Here is a 26982-nt window from a genome sequence, read left to right on the forward strand (position 1 = left end):
TGGAAGGCACATTTCGGTTGAATGCATTTAGTTGTGCAGCTGACTAGGCGTACCCTTTTCCCTTTCTTGTATTCCATGCAAATTATACTCATGCAAATACATTTTCTGGAACTGATGGAGCTGTTGTGAGAATGGCTCTACTGGTGTTTTCAGGATTGTCACTAGTTAACACAGCCATATTGTTAAAATTGGCTATATTCAGTGTGGTTTAAGGTTAGGGTTAGGTTTCAAATCAGATTTTAAGAGGAGAAATTGTAGAAATAGACAGGGTTTATGACTTTGTGGCTATGGTAACTAGTGATGACCAGCATAGATATTTGGTTATCAATAACAATAAATATCAATAACAGACAATTCTAGGTCCAAGAGGCTTCTAAACAGCTTCTACCCCCAAGCCATAAGACTACTGAACATCTATTCAAATGGCTACCCAGACTATTCACATTGCCCCTCCCCTCCTCTCTCCACACCACTGCCACTCTCTGTTGTCATCTATGCATAGTCACTTTAATTAACACTACCTACATGTACATACTACCTCAACTAACCAGTGCCCCCGCACATTGACTCTGTGCCGGTACCCTCCTGTATATGTTGTTGTTTTCTTTACTGCTCCTCTTTAATTACTTGTTACTTTTATCTCTTTTTCCTTTACGTATTTTTTGGAACTGCACTGTCGGTTAGGGGCTCACAAGTAAGCATTTCACTGTAAGGTATTCTGTTGTATTCGGCGCATGTGACTAACAAGATTTGATTTGAATTGCTTTCATTTTTGCTGTAATTCTCATTTCTTGAAAAGGCTTAAAATAAAGTTTAAAATCTAGGTCATAGTCCAAAACGGGGCCCAAGTCATGAAGGTAGAGCTGACAAACAAACAGCCTGCTACACACAGCTGCATCGACCCCACTTTTATGTCTCCTCTGTCAACATTTGATCACGTAAATTGTTACGCTGAGACCTTTAACACAGACTCACAGCAAGAGATGTTCAGTCATTTTAGATACAAAATGGTATAACCACATGTGACCCTATTTGAATATATATAATCATAATCTGGAAGTTTTTGATGACATTTGCATCAAACATAATTTATTAGTTTACGTTGGAGCAACAAACACATTTTTCTCTATTGGTATAGTTGGACCATGAAGGAGGATACTACTACCTAATTTCCTTCCTATAGCATTGGATTAAAATAGAAACAGCTTTCATTATACATAATGGCATATGTCACAAAGTGATGGGTTTGAGGACTGTTAACAAGGTTAAACTATCCTAAACAGGGATATTGTAGCTGTTGGGGCCCCAGATGGCTAATTACCCATGATGGTCCAGATTGCGGATAACTGAAACTGAAGAACTGACAACTCAGGACATACACTGATCTAAATGTCTGACAGATCAGTTTTTTTTAGATGAACTGATATATGTTGTGGCTTATTTTCCACAAAATAAGAAACTAAAAGCCTGGAATATACAGTTTGGAAATGATGGTTAATTTTGGGTTGGTTGGGGATGCATTTGCTAGGAAGTTGACCTACTAGAGAGCCATAAAAATGCAAAGAACCAATGATTGGTGAATTGTGGGAGATGGAATTACATACAGAATCATTATAGAATAATTGAATAGGATCTCCGTGGGTGGTGTGGCATCTTGCTTAGCACCCTGTTGGGAATGGGGACTGAGACAACACTGATGATTGTAGAACTCATTTAGGGGTTGACATAATTGCTAACTTGATTTAAAATCCCACCTCAATGTCTTGTAAACTGAAGGGAAGAGACGTGTGAGTTTTCTTGTAGGCTATGTAAAGTATGTGGCAGATGTGGAGAGGACACATGCCTAATTATGCAAGTTCGTGTCAGACGTTATCAACAGTGGTCGACAGAGATTGAAATGATGATGATTTGGTGTATTTGGTAACATTGTTCTCCTGGATGTTTTTTTTACTTTTGCTCTCACACTAATTGTTTACCTGCCAACTTTCTGGCTCCGTCAACGAAAATATTTGCTTAATGGTTTTCCTCATAATTCCCTCGTTCTTGTGGTGAAAGGCCAACGGGGGTATTACTGTGAATAATGTTTTGATTAGTATTTTACTTTATTTACATATTAGTTACAAACATGCATATTACCTGTGGACAGTGCCGATTTTAGCATGTAAATCTTGGCGGGATGTATGCCAGCAAAGTACCTGCACAACACAACACTGAACAATACATTAATTGCACTACAACGGTGACAAACGGTGCCCACAAAAATGTCACGCCCTGACCATAGTTTGCTTTGTATGTTTATGTGTTTTGTTTGGTCAGGGTGTGATCTGAGTGGGCATTCTATGTTGTATGTCTAGTTTGTCTGTTTTTGTGTTTGGTCTGATATGGTTCTCAATCAGAGGCAGGTGTTAGTCATTGTCTCTGATTGGGAACCATATTTAGGGAACCTTTTTGGCATTGTGGATTGTGGGTGATTGTCTATGTTAGTTGCTTGTGTCAGCACAGTTCGTATATAGCTTCACGGTCGTTGTTCATTTATTGTTTTGTTCAGTTTACTTTGTGTTTTCGTCATCCATTAAAATTATGCATTCACACCACGCTGCGCTTTGGTCCGCTTCTTACGACGATCGTGACAATGAAGCTGTTCCAACATCTTACCATTACTACAACTGGCTATCAGCAGAGCCTTGTCTGGCAGCGAAACAGTTCATTCAGCCTCATTTACTGCCTTTAAAAAAAACATAGCTGATATGGCTGACTTGCTTAAACAAATGTGGTTTCTAATGATAATTGAGATGTACAAACTGGCATAAGGGGACGACAAGCGCATAAGAGGCAATCTGTAGTTTTGATTAAGACGATGAGCGAGCTAGGATGGACGTAGTCAATATACCTATTTGTTTAGCACGTTTGAAATGGATTGCGACGTAATTCAGAACATGGGCTGTTCATATAGTGTTCTCCCTGTACACCAAGTCAGAACCGTAGGATAAATAAAGGGGGCATATAAGCAGACAATGAAAGCGCTTACAATATTCGATGTTGATATTTCTCTAAAATAGATTATAGGCTACTTGTGCACCACCAAGTTAGAACAGTAGGCTAAATTATGACAGGAAAAGGGACCAAATTATTAGGGTGAGGCTCATGTGCTACTAACAGCTTACTACACAACATACACTTAGTATTACCTTCTTAGCTACAGTATACATATCTCCCTGGCATATTACATAATTTATGCAGCAGCATACAATACATTTTTGTGGTCACTTGAACAGGAAGGTGGTGCAGCGGTTTTTCGTGGTCAAATTGTGTCATCAAAGTCTGGCATTCTCTGAATTTATGGTACTTTCAAGACAACTGGAAACTCAGGAGAAAAAAAACAAGGTCGAATCATGATGACATCATTGATCTTCAGGTGGTAGCACTAGAATGAGGCCAGATTTACAATTCCGAGTTCAAAATGTATTTTGCCAGTAAGGGGCTCGTTTATTCCCGACTTCCCAGTTGTCTTGAACTCACTGAAGCCAAGTTAACAGTTGTTTTTGAGTGCGGCACAAATCATGCTTCATTGCCAGTATGGCCAATGTTGAATGTTTATCATTTTAAACTGGGAAAGAGCCCCCTAATCCCAAATTAATTTGGGACCACACAGCCACTCCACTGAATAGAAGGCTAGTGATTGCTTTGCAAAGCTTGCAGTTAGCCACTGTCACTGATTCCTTCCAAACCACTCATTGTTGAATTTGTGATTTCCAACTTGTTGTGTAATGTTTATGTCCAATGGCCGATACGTTTTATCTATTATTTCTCTTCATTATTTCTCTTAATTTGACAAGGATTAAAAAGGATTTGCCAGTAGATTGTCGACTTGAATCATGATGATGACTGCTAGCGAAGATTTTGAAAGTATGATGTTGACATGATCAGTCCAATCAAAGCTACTGTACATAAAATGACTTCAAATCATGTTATATCTGTGGCCAATGACCTTGATCCTTCTTGGGTTGGCACTTCTAATGTACTGTAACTCTATGGTAGCACCCAAGGGGCTAGAATTTTCTAGCTCTACCCTTAGACTTGGCGGTGGCGTAGTGTCTCCATGAGTGACAGAACACTGAGCCAATCACAGCTCAACGCTCCGTATTTTTTGTTGGCTTTCCCCGCCACCACAGAAAGCACTGAGCTAGGCTGAAAGAGCTGTATTTTGGAGCTGCCTTACTCAAGATAACAAAAAAGAGACCATGTTTGTATGTGGCTTTATTAACTCAATGTGTATATAAATACAGTATATATATATATATATGACATGGTTTTATGCCAAAATAACATGCAAAACAGGCTCAAAACAGTTGGGGCAGAGCCTTGAATGACGGGTCACCACTGCCTGTGCACAATGACAAATGGCACAGCTCCTCTCAAAAAATGCAAGAAACACTCCATAAATGATTTTATAAGCCAAGATTTCACTAGGAATTTCATGGTTTTTGCTCTAGAACCTGCATTCTCTCATGGTCAAAGGTGTGACTGTTGAGCTAAGTATCCTGAAGTGAATGTCAAACAATGTTAGTCTCTAGCATTTAGTCTTCTCTGTTAAATTCCCTCTGAGCTATCACATGAGAGCAGCACTGCAGATGAGAGAACTGTGTGCTGGGCAGATGAGTGAATGGTGAACTCAACAATTATACATGGGTGATTTGCAGTTCATAAATCGTGTATATATGTTTAAGCACACAAACAAGGAGAGTTGGTTTTCCAAGAGGTGACTTTTGGGTAACATTTTATTTGGATAGTCTGTAGAGCATCTACAAATAGACTAACTATCTACTAATACTAATCCTAATCCTAACCTTAACCCTGATCCTTATTCTTATTCTAACCCTAACCGTAATCTTAGCAAGCAGTTGCTTATCAACAAATTGTTGATAGTATGATTATCCAGACTATACAAATAAAGTGTGACCTGAAACAGTACTTTTGTTACTGTAAAGATGTTTTCATAGGCTATGGTGTAAACTTCACTGTGGTGCAGAAACCACAACTATTATGAATAGCAACAAACATGATGTTGGCTCATCTGCAGTTTATAGCTTGGAACTTCTCTCCGTTGGGTCTCCTGGGTGTGAACAATGACTTGACATCTCAAAATGGACTACTAGACCTACACATGCAAATAGTTATAGAATGTGGGTGGTCATACACTCAAGTTAACAAACTATGTAAACAAACATGAGCAACCAGAACCAGTCTAGAAAGCAAAAGAGCACAGCTAGGCAGACACCTCTCCTGACTTTGGTCTTGTAAAATTATCATTAAATGACTATACATTTATTCCTATAGGTGTCTTTGGAATCATTGATATTTGTGTCAAGATACAAATAGTATTCTCTCCAATGTCACACAGGAGACATTTCCTCATATGTATTAAATAACTTTATTGAAAAGAATGGTAGATGTACAGTAAATGTGGGTACTGGCGAGAAAAATGTCATACAATGTTTAGGCGTTAACATAGATGTGTTTGGCATTTTAAAGGCCATAATTTATTGTGACAAGACAAGGTTTTTGGGGAAATCTAGAAGTGTGTAGCACACACACACACAGGAGACATTAAAAGATCATCTCGTGATCTTCACTGCTAGAACATACAATTTTGTTAAATTTGACATTGTGACAGGTGACATTGAGATTTTTGGGGTATTTTATTAGGATCCCCATTAGCTGTTGCAAAAGCACCAGCTACACTTCCTGGGGTCCACACAAAACATGAAACATAATACAGAATGACCTAATACAGAACATCATCAGACAAGAACAGCTCAAGGACAGCTCAACTACATATATTTTTGTTAAAGGCACACGTAGCCTACATATCTATGTATACACACAAACTATCTAGGTCAAATAGGGGAGAGGTGTTGTGCCGCGAGGTGTTGCTTTATCTGTTTTTTTAAACCAGATTTGCTGTTTATTTGAGTAATATGAGATGGAAGTAAGTTCCACGCAATAAGGGCTCTATATAATACTATACACTTTCTTGAATTCGTTCTGGATTTGGGGACTGTAAAAAGACCCCTGGTGGCATGTCTGGTGGGATAAGTGTTTGTCAGAGCTGTGTGTAAATTGACTATGCAAACCATTTGTGATTTTCAACACAACGTTTCTTATAAAAATAAGTGATGCAGTCAGTCTCTCCTCAACTCCAAGAGAGACTGGCATGCATAGTATTTATATCACATATTTTTCCGTGCCCGTAAACATATCTCCTACACAATCTAAACCTTATAGACCTACATAATGTAGTTCAAGATTGCACACATTTTATGTGGCTACATTGTGTAATTCAACATTGATAATGCAATTTAGTGTGCAATAACTACATGATGTCAAACAAATGTGCAGGAAAATGCAGAAACTCATGTCTGTATTACAACAGGTTTGATTTGATCAGTCCTGTGGAGGTAGGTTGATACAATTGAAAGCTGAAATGCCATTGTATCAGATCTCCTGCGATTCTTCGTTCTCTTGTAGATGGTGCTAACTTTCCTCCTAAAATACTGACCAGAAAATACATACAACAGAGGATTTAGGCTACTGTTCAGAATTGCTAGGTAGGTTGAAAACTGGGTACCAATGTCCAGTGTATAATGCCATGTTTCATCCAAGACCTCTGCATCACACAGCATATCGAGTAAGGTGAAGAGTTGGAAGGGACTCCAACATACAAAAAACAGCAGCGTCACGGCGTAAACAAGGACTGTGGCCTTCCTGTCATTTCCACCCTCTATGTAAACACTCTGCCTCCTCTTCCTCAGGGCTCTGATAATGTTACAACTGCAGGAAAAAATCCCCACAACAGGCACAACAAAGCCAACTATGTTCAACAGGAGGTTGTGGGCCAGCTTCCAAGACTCCCCAGAGTGGTCAGGATACTCCAGAATACACGCCATTGTCCGATATTCCTCAATGAACGTCACCTTTCTGTGAAGCGAAGCTAGACCCCCTATCAGCAGCCCAAACAGCCACAGTATGAGGCATATCGCCCGTGCGTAGCGCTTCCTCCTCAGCCACCTGGCCCTCATGGTCCTCACCAGCGCTAAGTAGCGGTCCACGCTCACCATCACCAACAGGTAGATGCTGGTGTAGAAGTTGACAGTGATAGACAGATTGACTACGTAGCACAAGAAGTCTCCATAAGGCCAGTTGTAGTCATTAAGGATGTTCATGGCCCAGAAGGGCAGGCAGGCCAGGAGAAGCAGGTCAGCCAGGGCCAGGTTTCCCAGGTAGATCTCTGGGACGGAGCACTGCTCCCTCTGGAGAAGGAAGACCAGCAGGACAAAGCCATTACCCAGCAGCCCTGTCACACATAGGGTGAAGATGTAGGGAGGAATGATGCTCTGGACCAGGATCCATTCTGTGGCATTGTGGAGAGGAGTCTTGGTGGTGGGAAGGAAAGACCTGTTGTTTTCTGACAGGAGCATAGCCATGGAGACCACCAGCTCTGTTGTCATAAGAAAATGTCAAAATGTAATATCTGAGCGTATTATCCACTAATCAACAATATTCATCTTAATATTGTGACACTGAAGTTTAATATTTTATGTGTGAGTAACTATTCTGTAATCAATCTCCAGACCGTCTTCATCAAAGCCAGATCTCTATCAAAACTTAACGCTAAAGAGTCCAAACTCTCTTGAAAGGTCATCAACCAATTAGCTGTGGTTGCATAAATATGCTGAATCCAACAACAACTTATGTATTTCTGGTGTTGTGTGAGAAAAGTGGGATTTAAGCAGGAGGTTTTGATAAAGACTTGACTTGAACTAATTGATTACTTTTTTTCAAATGTGATTTAGTAACTCATAACAGCCAATTGGTTTTTTTGCTTCTCCATTTATTAGTTGCAACTCTGAGCAGAACGTCCTTAACATACATATATGACTGATCAAATAAATAAAGCTTTTTTTTTGTCAAGTTGAATAACCTCAAAAGTGTCTGTCTCAGTGTTTTTGGTCTATCAGTATTCATATGTACTAAATTACTTTGTCTCTGTACCATTACTTTATTCAGAAGCCTGACTCACGAATGTCATCCCAAGGAACATTTGTTAAAATATGCATTTGTAAGAAATCGCTTACCTTGTGCCAATCGTGTGAAAATATATTTTAGTAAGGAGAAGAAAACACTGCAGTTTATCACACACACCAACCCAGTAGACCATGTAGTGTTGTTTGTCTTTAAGCTTCTCACTGAGTTAGGGAGAGATGTGCTGGAAAGTTTGGTTCTGTATACAACATTCTTCCACACCCTTGTCCGACCGTGTATTTCAATTTGTTTATAAGCCAGTTTCAGTTCGCCTGAAGGTCAGGTGAGAATGTAGGAATACTCAAAGAGAGAAAACATGTATTTTGTGAAGCGAACGGCTTCTTCTCCAATGGTACAAACACTTATTTTAGAATTTTGGCACTGTGTAAAAACACATACACATAACCACAGGCCCAGGGCCAAGTAGCTAGCTTAATCCATTTTTTTTTCTCCAGTAGATTTAAGGATAATAATTTAATACCCTCTGTTTATATTTCATTATGAGTCATCTTAATTTGATCACTCTTTTGTTGCTGAATAATGTTCCTGCACTGCAGATGAGCTTTGTGATTGACATAAATTCACTGAAAACCCACACAAACACAAGGTTACATTAAAAACAGTTTTTCACTGTTCATGTAGCCTACTTTTGGCCAGCTAACAGCCTAACCACCGATCAAGCAACACTATGGACTAAACGTTCAAATCATCTTGCTGAAGGATTATTCTGTGACGATATAGGTCAAATTAAGATGCTACATCTGTAGGTCCCATGCTATAGGTCAGGGGCATTCAATTCTTACCCTATGAGGTCCAGAGCCTGCTGGCTTTCTGTTCAACCTGATAATTAATTGCACCATCCTGGTGTACCAGGTCTAAATCAGTCCTTGACTATAGGGGAATAATAAAAAAATGAAGTGACATCGAGCCTCCCAAGTAGCTCAGCGGTCTAAAGTCATCACAGTATTGCGGCATCATTACAGCCTGTAGTTTGATCCGGGTGTTAAGAAGCGCAGTTAGGCGGGAGGACGCATGACTCGACTTTCGCCTATTCCAAGCCAGTTGGGGAGTTGCAGCGATGAGACAAGATCGTAATCATGAAAATGGGGATAAAAAAGGGGGTGGCACTTGCTTCAAGGTCCAGAGATGAGTTTGAGGGCTATAGGTAATAATGTGTCTTTCTTACAATCACATACAGGAAAGGGTTCAGTGAGCTGTTGCTGTAGCCCAAGTAGGTAGCCAGTTGAGTGCTGATGTCTAATGCATCCACCAAGCCAGAACCAGAGATGACTTCGTAGTGATAAAGGGTCTCGAGGAAGATAACCTCCTGGTAAGGCAGCCAGCAGAGGATGAATACGGCCAAGGCGCTGAGTACTAGGTGGGCAGCCTTCCTCTCCGTTCCAGCCTGCCGCCGTGCTCCTCATCCTGCTCGTCTTGTTGTCCCGGAGCACCCTGATGATGTGGTAGCTGCAGAAGGACACAATAGGTACAGGAACCAGGAAGCCCACTATGTTGACAGTCAGGTTGTAGCGCATCCTGCAGACATTGTGGGGGTACGCCACGTTGCACGCCTCCACCCCCAGATGAGGGGAAAAAGTGGACAGAGTGGAAGAACTGAGCGGGGAGGCTGAGGAGGCAACTCACCATCCACACACCCAGGTAGATTTCGCTGGCCCAGGCTGGTCTTCTCCCCTTGCCCTGGGACGACAGGGGCTGAGCCAGCACGAGGTACCGGTCCACACTGACCAGCGTGAGGAACAGGACGCTGCAGTAGTAGTTCCTCCCAATGACAATGTTCACCAGCTGAAACATGGGCTCGCCGAACAGCCAGTGAAACTCTTGTAAGACGGCCACCACCCAGAACAGCAGGCAGGACACCATGAGGAGGTCTGCAGCGGCCAGGTCACCCAGATAGATGTCTGCCATGGTGGCGTGTCTACTCTGGAAGCAGAACACACACAGGACGAAGGAGTTACCCAGCATGCCCAGCAGGCAGATGATGGACATGTAGGCTAGCTGCATGCAGTACACCCACTCCCAGGCTTCTGTGTGGTTACACTCCTTCTTGGCAATGAGCACACCCTCTATGAGAGGGTCCCTTGACCAGTTTGAGACCATTCGGGGAGCTGTCCTAAGACAGATTATGTGTGTCAATGTTAAAGTGAAATGTTATATTGTAAAACATTAAAAAAAGCTTTTGATGTCAAAAGTACTAAAAATGTGTACCACTACTTCTCTAATTTCTCTCAAACCGCTACTACCTGGTTCAAACTAAAGTGGATGGCGAGCTAATAGACTGGGGATAAGAGAATGGAATGGCTAATATTGTTATCAGTGAGAGTGCACAGGCTGTGCGTGTTGTTGCCTTGTGAAGCACGCCTCAGCTCTTTACATAAATCACTGTGATGTACAGTCATGTAAACAGAGCTGCAGGTAACAGATGGTCTCTGATCTGGATGAGATGGAGCACTCACTAGAGGTCGACCGATTATGATTTTTCAACACCGATACCAATTATTGGAGGACCAAAAAAGCCGATACCGATTAATCTGCCGATTTTTTTTTTATGTGTGTGTGTTTTTGTGTTTAATAATGACAATTACAACAATACTGAATGAACACTTATTTTAACTGAATATAATACATAAATAAAATCAATTTAGCCTCAAATAATGAAACATGTTCAATTTGGTTTTAATAATGCAAAAACAGAGTGCTGGAGAAGGAAGTAAAAGTGCAATATGTGCTACGTAAGAAAGCTAACGTTTCAGTTCCTTGCTCAGAACATGAGAACATATGAAAGCTGGTGGTTCCTTTTAACATGAGTCTTCAATATTCCCAGGTAAGAAGTTTTAGGTTATAGTTATTATAGGACTATTTCCCTCTATACCATTTGTATTTCATTAACATTTGACTATTGGATGTTCTTATAGGCACTTTAGTATTGCCAGTGAAACAGTATAGCTTCCGTCCCTCGAGTTAGTGCGCGCTAACTAGCTAGCCATTTCACTTCGGTTACACCTGCCCCATCTCGGAAGTTGATAGGTTTGAAGACATAAACAGCGCAATGCTTGACGCACAACGAAGAGCTGCTGGCAAACCGCTTCTGCCTACCACCGCTCAGTCAGATACTTGTATGCTCAGTCAGATTATATGCAACGCAGGACACGCTAGATAATATCTAGTAATATCATCAACCATGTGTAGTTAACTAGTGATTATGATTGATTGTTTTTTATAAGATAAGTTTAATGCTAGCTAGCAACTTACCTTGGCTTACTGCATTCGCGTAACAGGCAGTCAGTCTCCTTGTGGAGTGCAACGAGAGAGAGGCAGGTCGTTATTGCGTTGGACTAGTTAACTGTTAGGTTGCAAGATTGGATCCCCCGAGCTGACAAGGTGAAAATCTGTCGTTCTGCCCCTGAACAAGGCAGTTAACCCACCGTTCCTGGGCCATCATTGAAAATAAGAATGTGTTCTTAACTGACTTGCCTAATTAAATAAAGGTATAACATTTTTTTTTTTAAATCGGCGCCCAAAAATACCGATTTCCGATTGTTATGAAAACTTGAAATCGGCCCTAATTAATCGGCCATTCCGATTAATCGGTCAACCTCTAGAGCACACTCTCTGTGGACTCTGTCTACATCTCCCTCCTCACAGTACTACAAGTCAGCACAGCCTCAGTGGAATGCAAAAATTTATGTTTTCAGTCTATCAAAAGGAGAGTAAATGTAGGGTACCTGTGGGAAACAGGGGAGCATATTATTGGCGCTGACTAGTTACACTCTGTTTTTTTTTAAACTAGGAGTGCCACTCAGTTTTTGAACCGGAAGCAAATCCGACCACAACTCTATCCTCCTGATTCCTGCTTAAAAGGTAAAATTAAAGCAGGAAGCACCAGTGACTCGGTCTATAAAAAAATGGTCAGATGAAGCAGATGCTAAACTACAGGACTGCTTTGCTATCACAGACTGGAACATGTTCCGGGATTCTTCCAATGACATTGAGGAATACACCACGTCAGTCACTGGCTTTATCAATAAGTGCATTGAGGACATCGTCCCCACAGTGACTGTACATACATACCCCAACTAGAAGCCATGGATTACAGGCAACATTCGCACTGAGCTAAATGGTAGAGCTGCCGCTTTCAAGGTGCGGGACTCTAACCCGGAAGCTTACAAGAAATCCTGCGATGAAACATCAAACAGGCAAAGCGTCAATACAGGGCTAAGATTGAATCATACTACACCAGCTCCGACGCTCGTCAGATGTGGCAGGGCTTGCAAACTATTACAGACTACAATGGGAAGCACAGCCGCGAGCTGCCCAGTGACACGAGCCTACCAGACGAGCTAAATCACGTCTATGCTTGCTTCGAGGCAAGCAACACTGAGGTATGCATGAGAGCATCAGCTGTTTCGGACGACTGTGTGATCACGCTCTCCGTAGCCAACGTGAGCAAGAACTTTAAACAGGTCAACATACACAGGGCAGCGGGGCCAGATGGATTACCAGGACGTGTGCTCAAACACCACCCAAACAGATCCACAGATGATGCAATCTCTATTGCACTCCTCACTGCCCTTTCCAACCTAGACAAAAGAAACACCTATGTGAGAATGCTGTTCATTGACTACAGCTCAGCGTTTAACACCATAGTACCCTCAAAGCTCATCACCAAGCTAAGGATCCTGGGACTAAACACCTCCCTCTGCAACTGGATCCTGGACTTCCTGATGGGCCGCTCCAAGGTGGTGAGGGTAGGTAGCAACACATCTGCCATGCTGATCCTCAACACTGGAGCTCCCCAAGGGTGCGTGCTCAGTCCCCTCCTGTACTCCTTGTTCACCCACGACTGCATGGCCAGGCACGACTCCAACACCATCATTAAGTTTGCTGACGACACAACAGTGGTAGGCCTGATCACCGACAACGACAAGACAGCCTATAGGGAGGAGGTCAGAGACCTGTCCAGGTGGTGCCAGAATAACAACCTCTACCTCAACGTAACCAAGGCTAAGGAGATGATTGTGGACTACGGGAAAAGGAGCACCAAGCACGTCCCCATTCTCATTCTCATAGTGGAGCAGGTTGAGAGCTTCAAATTCCTTGGTGTCTACATCAACAACAAACTAGATTGGTCCAAACACACCAAGGCAGCCGTGAAGAGGGCACGACAAAGCCTATTCCCCCTCAGTAAACTAAAAAGATTTGGCATGGATCCTGAGATCCTCAAAAGGTTCTATAGCTACAACATCTAGAGCATCCTGAACAGTTGCATCATTGCCTGGTATGGAAATTGCTCGGCCTCCTACTGCAAGGCACTACAGAGGGTAGTGCGAACGGCCCAGTACATCACTGGGGCAAAGCTGCCTGCCATCCAGGACCTCTACACCAGGCGGTGTCAGAGGAAGGCCCTAAAAATTGTCAAAGACCCTAGCCACCCCAGTCATAGTCTGTTCTCTCTTCTACCGCATGGCAAGCAGTACCGGAGTGCCAGGTCTAGATGTACGTGTAAAAAAGGCTTCTCAACAGTTTTTATCCCCAAGCCATAAGACTCCTGAACAGGTAACTAAATGGTTACCCGGAATATTTGCATTGTGTGCCTCCCCCAACCCCTCTTTTACTCTGCTGCTACTCTCTGTTTATCTTACAGTGGGGCAAAAAAGTATTTAGTCAGCCACCAAATACTTATTTTCCACCATAATTTGCAAATAAATTCATTAAAAATCCTACAATGTGATTTTCTGGATTTTGTCTGTCATAGTTGAAGTGTACCTATGATGAAAATTACAGGCCTCTCTCATCTTTTTAAGTGGGAGAACTTGCACAATTGGTGGCTGACTAATTATTTTTTTGCCCCACTGTATATGCATAGCCACTTTAACTATACATTCATGTACATACTACCTAAATTGGCCTGACCAACCAATGCTCCCGCACATTGGCTAACCGGGCTATCTGCATTGTGTCCCACCACCCGCCAACCCCTCTCTTCTGCTACTCTCTGTTCATCATATATGCGTAGTCAATTGAACGATACCTACATGTACATAGGACCTCAATAAGCCTGACTGTATATAACCTTGCTACTCTTTTTTCCAATGTCTTTTTACTGTTGTTTTATTTCTTTACCTATCTACACACACACACACACACCCACACACACACACACACACACACACACACACACACACACACACACACACACACACACACACACACACACACACACACATACCTTTTTTTCCCGCACCATTGGTTAGAGCCTGTAAGTAAGCATTTCACTGTAAGGTTGTACTCGGCGCATGTGACAAGTAAACTTTGATTTGATTTGAAATGCTTTCCTCTCTGCTCCTCATCAATTACTTCACCGACACAATGGTAAAAACACACAGCAAAAAAGCCAATTTAACCAATGGCTTAATTAGGATTATTCTGTGAGTTGGGTGTACTTCAGAAGCACAAGAAATTGAGCTACAGTAATGTGTGAATGTTTTTTCATTCAACAAACAATGTAAAAAAACTTGTTGAGTGGTTTAGCTATATGTCCAAACGTTGAGCAAGCTGACAATTCTATTGTAGCTTGTTGCCTTAGAATTGAACGTGGAATCAACAAACTCTGCTGGAAGTTAGCTGAATTTGAACAAGGTTTTTGAGTAAAATTACAAATGTATGTTTGCTCAAAACCACTCAAAACCACACCACTTGTTAACATATCTCCCAGAATGCTCTATTCTATGATGATTTTCAGAATTTTTTATTTCAATACCTGTGTTCTTGCATGTACATTCATTGGGTTGATTAATCTTGTGCTACACAAACATAGATAACATACATTTTTCTAAACTAATCCAATCTACTAGTAGTTTGACTTTCTGTACCCGTTAATGAAATGACTGTTCCAGTTATATAATTTAGGTAGTCTCAAAAATGCATTCACCCTACCTTGGCAGTAATCAATGTAAGTTGCAGGTAATTTAAATGTTCCAATTGTTAGATGTTGTCACTCTGGATTCCAATTTGCAATCAAGCATAATGTGATTTGTAGACTTTGATGTGGCCTGAAAATCAGGAATTTCAGACCACTGAGTTAGGGTGTGACTAGACCCCCAAAGAAAGGCGTAATGATATACAGTACCAGTCAAATGTTTGGACACACCTACTAATTTCAGGGTTTTTCTTTATTTTGTCCATTTTCTACATTGCAGAATAATAGTGAAGACATCAAAACTGTGAAATAACGCATATGGAATCATGTAGTAACCAAAGCGTTTAACAAATCTAAATATATTTTATATTTTAGATCCTTCAAAGTAGCCACCCAAATAAATGTTATTTGTCACATGTGCCAAATACAACAGGTACCGTAAAATGCTTACTTACAAGCCCTTAACCAACAATGCAGTTCAAGAATAGAGTGGCCATTTGATTAGTTTAGTTGTTCAGCAGTCTTATGGCTTGGGGGTAGAAGATGTTGAGGAGCCTTTTGGTCCTGGACTTGGCGCTCTGGTACCTCTTGCCGTGCGGTAGCAGAGAGAACAGTTTATAACATGGGGGACTGGGATATTTAAATTTTTTGGGGGCCTTACTCTGATAACACTTAGTGAATAGGTCCTGGATGTCAGGAAGCCCCAGTGACTGGGGATTCCTGACATCCTGTACACACTACCCTCTGTAGCGCCTTACGGTCAGATGCTGAGCAGTTGCCATACCAGGAGGTGAGGCAACTGGTCAGGACGCTCTCGATGGTGCAGCTGTAGAACTTTTTGAGGATCTGGGGACCCATGCCAAATCTTTTCAGTCTCCTGAGGGGAAAAAGGTGTTGGTCGTGCCTTCTTCACAACTGTCTTGGTGTGTTTGGACCATGATAGTTTGTGGGTGATGTGGACACCAAAGAACTTGAAACTCTCAACCCGCTCCACTACAGCTCCGTCGATGTTAATGGGGGCCTGTTCGGCCCTCCTTTTCCCATAGTCCACGATCAGCTCCTTTGTCTTGCTCACATTGAGAGAGAGGTTGTTGTCCTGGCACCATACTGCCAGGTCTGACCTCCCTATAGGGTCTCTCATCGTTGTCGGTGATCAGGCCAATGTTGTGTCATCAGCAAACCTAATGATGGTGTTGGAGTTGTGCTTGGCCACGCAGTCTTGGGTGAACAAGGAGTACAGGAGGGGCTATGCACACACACCTGAGGGGCCCCCAGTGTTGAGGATCAGCATGGCAGATGTGTTGTTGCCTACCCTTACCACCTGGGGGCGGCCCGTCAGGAAGTCCAGGATCCAGTTGCAGAGGGAGATGTTTAGTCATAGACTCCTTAGCTTAGTGATGAGCTTTGTGGGCACTATGGTGTTGAGCGCTGAGCTATAGTCAATGAACAGCATTCTCACATAGGTGTTAATTTTGTGCAGGTGTGAAAGGGCAGTTTGAAGTGCGATTGAGATTGCGTTATCTGTTGGGGCGGTAGGTGAGTTGGAGTGGGTTTAGGGATTCTGGCATGATGGTGTTGATGTGAGCCATGGCCAGCCTTTCAAAGCACTTCATGGCTACCGAGGTGAATTCTACGGGGCGATAATCATTTAGGCAGGTTACCGTAGCTTTATTGGGCACAGGGACTATGGTGGTCTGTTTGAAACATGTAGGTATTACAGAATCGGCCAGGGAGAGGTTGAAAATGAGGTTGAAAATACACTTGCCAGTTGGTTAATTTGAGTACATGTCCTGGTAATCCATCTGGCCCCGCGGCTTTGTGAAAGTTGACCTGTGAGCAATACCTTTAAACATCTGCTACGGAGAGCATCATCACACAGTCATCCGGAACAGCTGGTGCTCTCATGCATTCAGTGTTGCTTGCCTCAAAGTGAGCATGAAAGGCATATTAGCTTTTCTGGTAGGCTCGTGCCACTGGGCAGCTTGTGGCTGGGTTTCCCTTTGTAGTCCGTAACAGTTTTCAAGCCCTGCCACATCCAAGAAGCGTCAGAGCCGGTGTAGTAGGATTCAATCTTAGTCCTGTATTGACGCTTTGCCTGTTTGATGGTTCATCTGAGGGCATAGCAGGATTTCTTATAAGCTTCCGGGTTAGTGTCCCGCTCCTTGATAGCTGAAGCTCTAGCCATTTGCTCGGTGTGGATGTTGCCTTTAATCCATGGCTTCTGGTTGGGATATGTACGTACGGTCACTGTGGGGATGACGTCGTCAATGCATTTATTGATGAAGCCAGTGACTGAGGTGATATTCTCCTTAATGCCCTTGGATGAATCCTGGAATATTTTCGTATCTGTGCTAGCAAAACAGTCTTGTAACGTAGCATCTGTGTCATCTGACCACTTCTGTATTGAGCAAGTTACTGGTACTTCCTGCTTTAGTTTTTGCTTGTAAGCAGGAATCAGGAGGATATAATTATGGTCAGATTTGCAAAATGGAGGGTGAGGGAGAGCTTTGTATGCGTCTCTGTGTGTGGAGTAAAGGTGGTCTAGAATGTCTTTTTCCCTCTGGTTGCACATGCTGCTAGAAATGAAATCAAACAGATTTAAGTTTGCCTGCATTAAAGTCCCCGGCCACTAGGAGCTCCACTTCTGGATGAGCAGTTTCTTGTTTGCTTATGGACTTTTACAGCTTGTTGAGTAAGGTCTTAGTGCCAGCATCGGTTTGTGTTGGTAAATGGACGACTACGAATAATATAGATGGTAGATTGGTAGATTGGTAGATTGGTAGATTGTGTAGGGTACAGCTGATCATGAGCTATTCTACCTCAGGCGAGCAATACCTTGAGACTTTAATGTTAGACATCGTGCACCAGCAGTTAATGACAAATAGACACACACCCCTGCCCCTCGTCTTACCAGACGTAGCTGCTCTGTCCTGCCGAAACACAGAGAAGCCAGCCAGCACTATATTATCCGTGTCGTCGTTCAGCCAAGTCTCGGCGAAACACAAAATATGAAGTTTCTTAATTTCCCATTGGTAGGATAGTCTTAATCGTAGATCGTCCAGTTTGTTTTCCAATGATTCCGGGTTGCCAATAATACAGAGGGTAGTGGTGGTTTGTTCACTCGCCGGATAATTCTCAGAAGGCACGCGGATGATGGTGATTTGGGTCTGGTCAGTATATCCTTTGCGTCAGACTCATTAAAGAAAATATCTTCCTCCAGTTCGAGGTGAACAATCACTGTTCTGATGTCCAGAAGTTGTTTCGGTCATAAGAGACGGTAGCAGCAACATTATGTACAAAATTAGTTACAAACAATGCGATAAAAAAAAACTAACAAAATTGCACAATCGGTTCGGAGCCCGTAAAACTGCAGCTATCACCTCCGTGTGCCATTTTTCCACCCTTTGCCCTGATGACAGCTTTGCACAGTCTTGACATTCTCTCAACCAGCTTCACCTGGAATGCTTTTCCAACAGTCTTGAAGGAGTTCCCACGTATGCTGAGCACTTGTTGGCTGCTTTTCCTTCACTCTGCGGTCCAACTCATCCCAAACCATCTCAATTGGGTTGAGGTCGGGTGATTGTGGAGCCCAGGTCATCTGATGCAGCCATGCACCACTCTCCTTTTTGGTCAAATAGCCCTTACACAGCCTGGAGGTTTGTTGGGTCATTGTCCTGTTGAAAACAAATGATAGTCCCACTAAGCACAAACCAGATGGGATGGCATATCGCTGCAGAATGCTGTGGTAGTCATGCTGGTTAAGTGTGCCTTGAATTCTAAATGAATCACAGACATTGTCACCAGCAAAGCACCACCACCCATCACACCTCTATGCTTCACGGTAGGAACCACACATGCGGAGATCACCTACCAAATTTGAACTCATCAAACCAAAGGACAGATTTCTTGGCCCAAGCAAGTCTCTTCTTCTTATTGGTGTCCTTTTAGTAGTGTTTTCTTTGCAGCAATTCAATAATGAAGGCCTGATTCAGGCAGTCTCCTCTGAACAGTTGATGTTGAGATGTGTCTGTTACTTGAACTCTGTAAAGCATTTATTTAGGCTGCAATTTCTAAGGCCGGTAACTCTAATGAACTTATCCTCTGCAGTAAAGGTAACTCTGGGTCTTCCTTTCCTGTGACGGTCCTCATGTGAGCCAGTTTTATCATAGCGCTTGATGTTTTTTTGCGACTGCACTTGAAGAAACTTTCAAAGTTCTTGAAGGTCAGTCAATCCGGAAAATGTTGTGTCTTAAAGTTGGACTGTCGTTTCTCTATGCTTATTTGAGCTGTTTTTGCCCTAATATGGACTTGTTCTTTTACCAAACAGGGTTATCTTCTGTATACCACCCCTACCTTGTCACAACACAACTGCTCAAATTATTTAAGAAGGAAAGAAATTCCACAAATTAACTTTTAACAAGGCACACCTGTTAATTGAATGCATTCCAGGTGACTACCTCATGAAGCTGGTTAAGAGAATGCCAAGAGTGTGCAAGGCTGTCATCAAGGCAAAGGGTGGCTACTTTGAAGAATCTCAAATATAACATATATTTTGATTTGTTTAACACTTTTTAGTTACTTCATTATTCTATATGTGTTGTTTCATAGTTTGGATGTCTTCACTATTATTCTACAATGTAGAAAACAGAAAAAATAAAGAAAACACCTTTAATGGGTACTGGTATATATATATTTTTTTTTACAGTGCACTCAAAACATTGATTTCCTGTTTGGCACGACCAACTATACTTTGGGGACAAACTGGGGGTGTGCCCCTTACCACAGTCACTCCTGACAACATGTCTAGCCAATGAAGTTGTGGTTTGGAAAAAACATAATAAGAGAGAGTAACGTTCTCCTCCCACACAAAGGAACACAACTTGTGTCACCACTGGAAAGTCTGTGACACATTCACTAATGTAGCCATCCAGACATTTAGTCAGAGAAAACATCATAAATCACTTACCCAGGGTTCACCGGGAGTCTCTGGGTCTTGTTTTAGGTTGTCTGACATTGACATGTATTTCAAATGATTCCACAAGACAGCCATGGTTAGTTTTTTACTTCAATAATGTTCTCAAAAGTAACACAAAGTTGACAACTGTTCTATATACATTTCTAGTCAATTCTGACTCGTTTCTAGAACACAATCGGTAGATTCTATTTACACAGCTTATTTCACAGAAAACAATATTCATATATATTGCACTGAATTAGAAGAAACAGCCCTCCTAAAAAACACATTACTGATAAATACATTCTAAACTTAAGCATGGCTTTTAAGTGAAAGCACATTGAATCTATTAAGGTTATTAGTGTAAAATGCAGTCAACTGAGGGCGGGGTGCTGAAGTGTCAAATTCTGTAATAGAGATAAAAGTAATATAACTAGTTCCCTTTTAGTTCCTCAAACTCAAGCCAGCGTTTTGAGCGTGGAAGACAGCTGTGACCGTTGTGACCCAGAGGCCATTTTCTTCCTCATAGACAACTGTTCGAACACCTCCATTACTTTCTTCCTGAAGTTCTTCCCCACAATCACGTAGAGGACTGGGTTGAGCACGCTGTTGAAGAAGGCCAGGTAGGTAAACACCTGGTTGCAGATATCCAGACTGTTGCTGAGGTTGCAGCCTGAGATGTCCGCTGCACTCAGGAGGACATCCAGAGCAGTGACCAGGTGGAATGGCACCCAGCAGAGTAGGAAGGCCAGGAGAACAGACAGCACCAGCAAAGTGGCCTTCCTCTCTGTGTGCTCCGTGTTGAATCTCTCCATGGCCTGGTTCTTCAGGGCTTGGATGATCTGACAGGTGCAGTAGGAGATCACCGACACAGGGATGGCAAACCCAAACACGATGAGCGTCACATTGAACACCAGCTCCATCTTGGGACTGGGGTAGTCCAGAAAGCAGGCGGTCACCTCGAAGTCTGGAACCCACTTCACCGCTCTGAAGAGCATGGTCGGGGTGCCCAGGAGCAGCCCGAAGCCCCACACTAACAAACAGCCCAGCTTGGCGTAGGAGGGCCTCCTCATCCTCCCGTGGCTCATCGTATGCACTAGCGCCACATAGCGGTCCACACTGACTAGAACCAGGAAGTAGATACTGCAGTAGGCATTCATCTTGATGCCCACATTGACCAGGCGACACAGCAGGGGGCCGAAGGGCCAGTTGAAGCCGTTGGCCACGTTGACGGCCCAGAAGGGGAGGCAGGAGACCAGGAGCAGGTCAGCGGCAGCCAGGTTACTCAGGTAGATCTCTGCTACGGTGCAGGCCTTCTTATGCAGGCAGAAGACCAACAGGACAAAGACGTTACCTAGAATCCCCAGGACACTGATGGCCAGGATGTAGCCCGGTTGCATGGTGTGGAGCCAGTCCCACTCCTCAGCGAATGGGCAGTGGCTGGTATTGGTACTGTTCCTTCCTGTCATGTCTGTAGAGTTGGTGATCATGTCCATTTTGGAGCTGTAGAGAAATATGTTGTGTAAATGTAACTGGGGTTGTTCAAGGAGGGGGAGGGGGGTACATGGCAGATACCGTTCCTGGACAGGTGACTCTCAGTAGGCATTAATTGATAAAGTTTACTGTATAATCTAGTACGTTAGTCACATGGTCATGCTGACTGTGTCATAACCAGTCCTCATGCCCTTGTGGTGATGGGAGCTGCGACTCATGTGGTTTATAACTCAACAGAATACGGAACTTCCCTGCTCCACAATGTGACTTTTTTGTATTATTTCTTCAGAGACACTGTGTCTGCAAGTCATCATAAGGAAGTTGTCTTATTAAAGTACTGTACAAGTGGCTAAGTGGTTGTTTCAGTGTGCTATTCATTATGCATATCTTTATATGCATTTCTTGTAAATATCATATACTTAGACCGGAAATAAAAAACGCTCAGATAGAGAAAGATAAAATATTCATGAAAGTTAAAGTGAGGATCAATATCTCCTGTCATGAAAATATTTGGGAGCCACATTGCCCCATAATTATTCTCAGCATTATGATTGCAATACTTATCTTTTTACTGTTGTACATCAGTATCATAATTGGCTGCGACTTATGACAAAAACAGCCCCAACATTCTTTGAAAAGGCGTGCAATAAAATCTTATACATTTGTGCTGCTGGAGGAGTGGTACACACATTATTTGCTCAAAAATAAACATAAATCTGTATCTGTGCACCGAATGCTAATATACTTTTTTTTATAGAGAAGAAATCCATTCAATATGAGGTATTAAGAGATTATTGAAAAAACTGCCTCTCTCCCCATGTTGTCAACCACATATTATTGTTCACATCCCTCAATCTGTTTGAGGAGTTTTAGAGTTTAGCCACAGAAAGTGCTCTCCTTTTTGTCTGTTAAAAAGTCTGACAACACAAACAATCTTCTTGTTTCTAAGTTGGATTCGAAAATGAGAGGAGAGGCAGCAATTCAATCCAGTTTACCCTAAATATGATCTGAACAGCAAATCTACTGTGATATAACTCTCCATTCATTTATCATTTTCTTGCATTAGTGACAAATCTATGTTAAACATGTTAACGATACAGTACTTCATTTTACAAACCTTGTTGACTGGAGCAGGAGTCCTCTGGTCTAAGTGTAAATCCAGATGTGCCGTGCGTCTGGTCAGCCCAGTCTAGACGTTTCCCCGCAGTGTTCCAGGCTCCTCTACCCTGGGGTTGGCTCTGACTTATTCTCTTAAAGGAGGGAGTCCATCATGGAAGTGATGTCACTCAAAATCGGTGCATTTTTTTGTTCCATTTTCCCCCAATTAACTTAAATTGTGTTTGGTTTATCTTGTGTATAATTTCTGCCCTATCTCATACTCCAATTTTTATAGAACTTTGATGGAATTCCCCTCGATATAAGTGTGTTTGGATATCTACTGACATCCCAGCTGTTGTTTTGGTCATCCTACCACAACCTAGCATTACTGAGAAAGAAAACAAACTCTGAACTTGAGTTGCTTAAAACAATAAATCTTTACTAATTCATTACTAATGCCGAGAAGGACAAATTAAACATTTGCCACACACAATGAATTACACTAGAGTTAAGCCTACATACCAAGCTCTTATTTAGTGTCAATGTAGACCTAAACCACTTGATTGTTTTCTGTACATTCATGGCTGGATTGCGTTTTAGGCATGTTGTAAATCTAACATCCCTCTGTGAACAACCTTGAATACAAACAGGGTGGGGTATCATCAGAGGGGAACAGCAAGGCCGTGAAACAATAAGGCATCAAGTGTTTCTAATTAGTATCAGGAAGATCACAATCAAGGGTCAAGGTCAGAGCACAAAACAATGATCCATTACAAGTGTGTGTGTGTGGTCGGTCGGTCGGTCAGTTCACATACTCCAAGATAATCAGAGGTAACTGGAATAGCACTTTTCTAATTTATTGGGTGTTTGAACTTTAATGTTGTTGTTGAAAGATATGCATATGAGATATGAGAAGAAGTGCATATTGCAGTGTTTACATTCAACATGATTTGTGATCCCAACACAGTAATGATGCCATCACTATTTTAAATACATTAGGCTCCTTCAATTAAACAGATGAAAAAGTACCTCTGTGGAAGAGGTCATGTTGGTAATCTGTTTTATAGTCATGTCACAGCACGAGGCAAGGTTCAAGGTGCAAAGTGAAGTGTAGGTTTATTCAAATGATAAGGTGATAGAGTCCAAATCCCAAGGCCTAAGCCTAAACAGGCATTCCTGCACAGAAAGTCAATTGGAGATGCACTGCTGTAAATGAAGTAAGTCACCGCTGTAAATAATTCTGTTTATGTCATTCGCATGCCTGGCCTCTTGTCCTGCATTGTCAAGTATTTGCATTTATCTTGGCATTTATCTAATACTAAGAGCTTTTCCACAGTTAGGATCCAACTTGCACTGTTCTGTAATGGACAAACATATAACAAATATATCAAGAGCAGCCTTTTTCCATCTTTGTAACATTGAAAAAAATCTGAAACTTTTTGTCCCAAAATTATGCAAAAAAGCTAATCCGTGCTTTTGTCACTTCAAGATTAGACTACAGCAATGCTCTACTGTCTGGCTACTCGGATAAGGCACTAAATAAAATTCAGCTAAATATGGCTGCTAGAATCTTGACTAGAACCAAAAAAATGATCATATTACTCCAGTGCAAGCCTCTCTACACTGGCTTACTTTTAAGGATGAGGCTGATTTCAAGGTTTTACTGCTAACCTGCAAAGCATTACATGGACTTGCTCCTATCTATCTCTCTGATTTGGTCCTGCCGTACATACCTACACGTACGCTACTGTCACAAGACGCAGGCCTCCTTATTGTCCTAGAATTGCTGAGCAAACAGCTGGAGGCAGTGCTTTCTCCTATAGAGCAACATTTTTATGTGGTCTGCAGATCCATGTGAGAGACGCAGACTTTGTCTCAACCTTTAACTCTTTACTGAAGACTCATCTCTTCAGTAGGTCCTATGATTGAGCGCAGTCTGGCCCAGGGGTGCGAAGGTGAATGGAGTGACGAACCAACCTTGCTGTCTCTGCCTGGCCGGCTCCCCTCTCTCCACAGGGATTCTCCGCCTCTGACCCTATTATGGGGGCTGAGCCACTGGCTGACTCGCACTCTCCCATCCTTCCTGTCCTCGGCCTAGGGCTATACGTAAGCAAGGCACGAGGGGGTCTGGTATATGGCCAATATACCACAACTAAGGGCTGTTCTTAGGCACGATGCATCGCAGAGCGCCTGGATACAGCCCTTAGCCATGGTATGTTGGCCATATACCACAAACCCCCGAGGTGCCTTATTGCTATTATAATCTGATTACCAACCTAATTAGAGCAGTAAAAATAAATGTTTTGTTATACCCGTGATATACGGTCAGATATACCACGGCTGTCAGCCAATCAGCATTCAGGGCTCGAACTATCCAGTTTATAATCGGCCTTGTCTCAGGGTAGTAAGTTAGTGGTCTGTTAATATCCCTTTGGTGGTGTGGGAGCTGTGCTTTGGCAAAGTGGGTGGGGTAATATCCTGCCTGGTTGGCCCTTTACGCGGGTAACTTTGGACGGGGCCACAGTGTTATCCCCCCCTTCTCAGTCTCCACTGTCTGTGCTGCAGTAGTACAGTAACATTCATAAGTTTGGACACACCTACTCATTCAAGGGTTTTTCTTAATTTTTACTATTTTCTACATTGTAGAATAATAGTGAGGAGATCAAAACTATGAAATAACATATATCGAATCATGTAGTAACCAAAAAGGTTTTAAACAAATACAAATATATTTTATATTTTGATTCTTTAAAGTAGCTACCCTTTGACCTGATGACAGCTTTGCACACCCTTGGCATTCTCTCAACCAGCTTCACGAGGAATGCATTTTCCTACAGTCTTGAAGGAGTTCCCACATATGCTGAGCACTTGTTGGCTGCTTTTCCTTCACACTGCGGTCCAACTCATCCCAAACCATCTCAATTGGGTAGAGGTCAGGTGATTGTGGAGGCCAGGTCATCAAATGCAGCAGTCCATCATTCTGCTTCTTTGTCAAATAGCCCTTACACAGCCTTACACATTGTCCTGTTGAAAAACAAATGATAGTTCCACTATGCGCAAACCAGACGGGATGGCGTATTGCTGCAGAATGCTGTGGTAGCCATGCTTTTTAATTCTTGATCCTACTTGAGACGCAGACGTCTCAAGTAGGCACCTGGAAATGCAAATGCGCTACGCTAAATGCTAAATGTACTCGTTAAAACTCAAACGTTCATTAAAATGCACATGCAGGGTATTGAATTAAAGCTACACTCGTTGTGAATCTAGCCAACAAGTCAGATTTTTAAAATGCTTTTCGGCGAAAGCATGAGAAGCTATTATCTGATAGCATGCAACACCCCAAAATGCCTGAAGGCGACGTAAACAAAAGAATTAGCGTAGCCGGCGCTACACAAAAACGCAGAAATAAAATATAAAACATTCATTACCTTTGATGATATTCTTTGTTGGCACTCCTATATGTCCCATAAACATCACAAATTGGTCTTTTTCCCGATTAAATCCGTCCATGAATGCCCAAAATATCCATTTGTATAGCCTGTCTGCTTCACGAAAAAAGCTCTCTTCCAACACGCAACGTCATTTTTAAAAATGATATAAGTTGCCTATATTCTTTGACAAAACACTTCAACCTACTTTTGTAACCCAACTTCAGGTATTTGTAAACGTTAATAAGCGATCAAATTGATCACTGGGCGATCTGTATTCAATAGCAGCTACTCAAGAAAACAATGTCCATTTTTCAATCTTCCAAAATCGATTGAGGTAGGCTGGATGGAATGACGGATCTATTGGTAATGTCTCAAAGGATTTTTGTCAATGAAAATGACGTTTTTGTGTGGAAGCTGTAGGAATTGCATCCATGTCCATATTAAATTTGGTTTCCTTTAAACAATCCATGAAAGGCGAGCATGGATACTTTTTTCAGCTTTCAGTGACCAGTTTTTCTTGCGCTTTTCGATGAAACACACGCTCTGTTATAGTCACAGCCGTGATTTAACCAGTTTTAGAAACTTCAGAGTGTTTTCTATCCACACATACTAATCATATGCATATACTATATTCCTGGCATGAGTAGCAGGACGCTGAAATGTTGCGTGATTTTTAACAGAATGTTCGAAAAAGGAGGGTGTAGGATGAAGAGGTTTTAAGTGTGCCTTCAATTCTAAACAAATCACTGACAGTGTCACCAGCAAAGCACCAGCACACCATCAAACCTCCTACTCCATGCTTCACGGTGGGAACCAAACGTGCCTAGATCATCTGTTCACCTAGTCTGCATCTCACAAAGACACAGCGGTTGCAACCAAAAATCTCTAATTTGTACTCATCAGACCAAAGGACAGATTTCCACCGGTCTAATGTCAATTTCTCGTGTTTCTTGGCCCAAGCAAGTCTCTTATTCTTATTGGTGTCC

At 42.2% G+C, this 26982-nt stretch overlaps 2 protein-coding genes and 1 pseudogene across 2 annotated transcripts; all 3 read right to left on the bottom strand.

Moving 5' to 3' along the window:
- Nucleotides 1–6340: 6340 nt before the first annotated feature.
- Nucleotides 6341–7508, bottom strand: LOC139384104 (B1 bradykinin receptor-like). The gene has a single exon (XM_071128750.1). The coding sequence runs from the start codon at nucleotides 7506–7508 to the stop codon at nucleotides 6414–6416; it is 1095 nt and encodes a 364-aa protein (XP_070984851.1). The 3' UTR covers nucleotides 6341–6413.
- Nucleotides 7509–9241: 1733 nt separating this feature from the next.
- On the bottom strand, nucleotides 9242–17877 carry LOC139383609 (B2 bradykinin receptor-like; annotated as a pseudogene).
- Nucleotides 17878–20068: 2191 nt separating this feature from the next.
- On the bottom strand, nucleotides 20069–22692 carry LOC139383730 (B2 bradykinin receptor-like). Its single transcript, XM_071128289.1, has 2 exons — nucleotides 22585–22692; nucleotides 20069–21476 (listed from the first exon to the last, which is right to left on the bottom strand). Exon 2 carries the CDS (start codon nucleotides 21467–21469, stop codon nucleotides 20432–20434), a length of 1038 nt encoding a protein of 345 aa, XP_070984390.1. The 5' UTR covers nucleotides 21470–21476; nucleotides 22585–22692; the 3' UTR covers nucleotides 20069–20431.
- Nucleotides 22693–26982: the final 4290 nt, after the last annotated feature.

The sequence above is a fragment of the Oncorhynchus clarkii genome, chromosome 25 (genome assembly GCF_045791955.1).
Source record: "Oncorhynchus clarkii lewisi isolate Uvic-CL-2024 chromosome 25, UVic_Ocla_1.0, whole genome shotgun sequence".
In the NCBI taxonomy this organism is placed as follows: Eukaryota; Metazoa; Chordata; class Actinopteri; order Salmoniformes; family Salmonidae; genus Oncorhynchus; species Oncorhynchus clarkii.

Excerpts from the sequence above, each read along its gene's own strand:
- LOC139384104 (XM_071128750.1), bottom strand. The coding sequence starts at position 7,508 with ATGACAACAGAGCTGGTGGTCTCCATGGCTATGCTCCTGTCAGAAAAC.
- LOC139383730 (XM_071128289.1), bottom strand. The coding sequence starts at position 21,469 with ATGGACATGATCACCAACTCTACAGACATGACAGGAAGGAACAGTACC.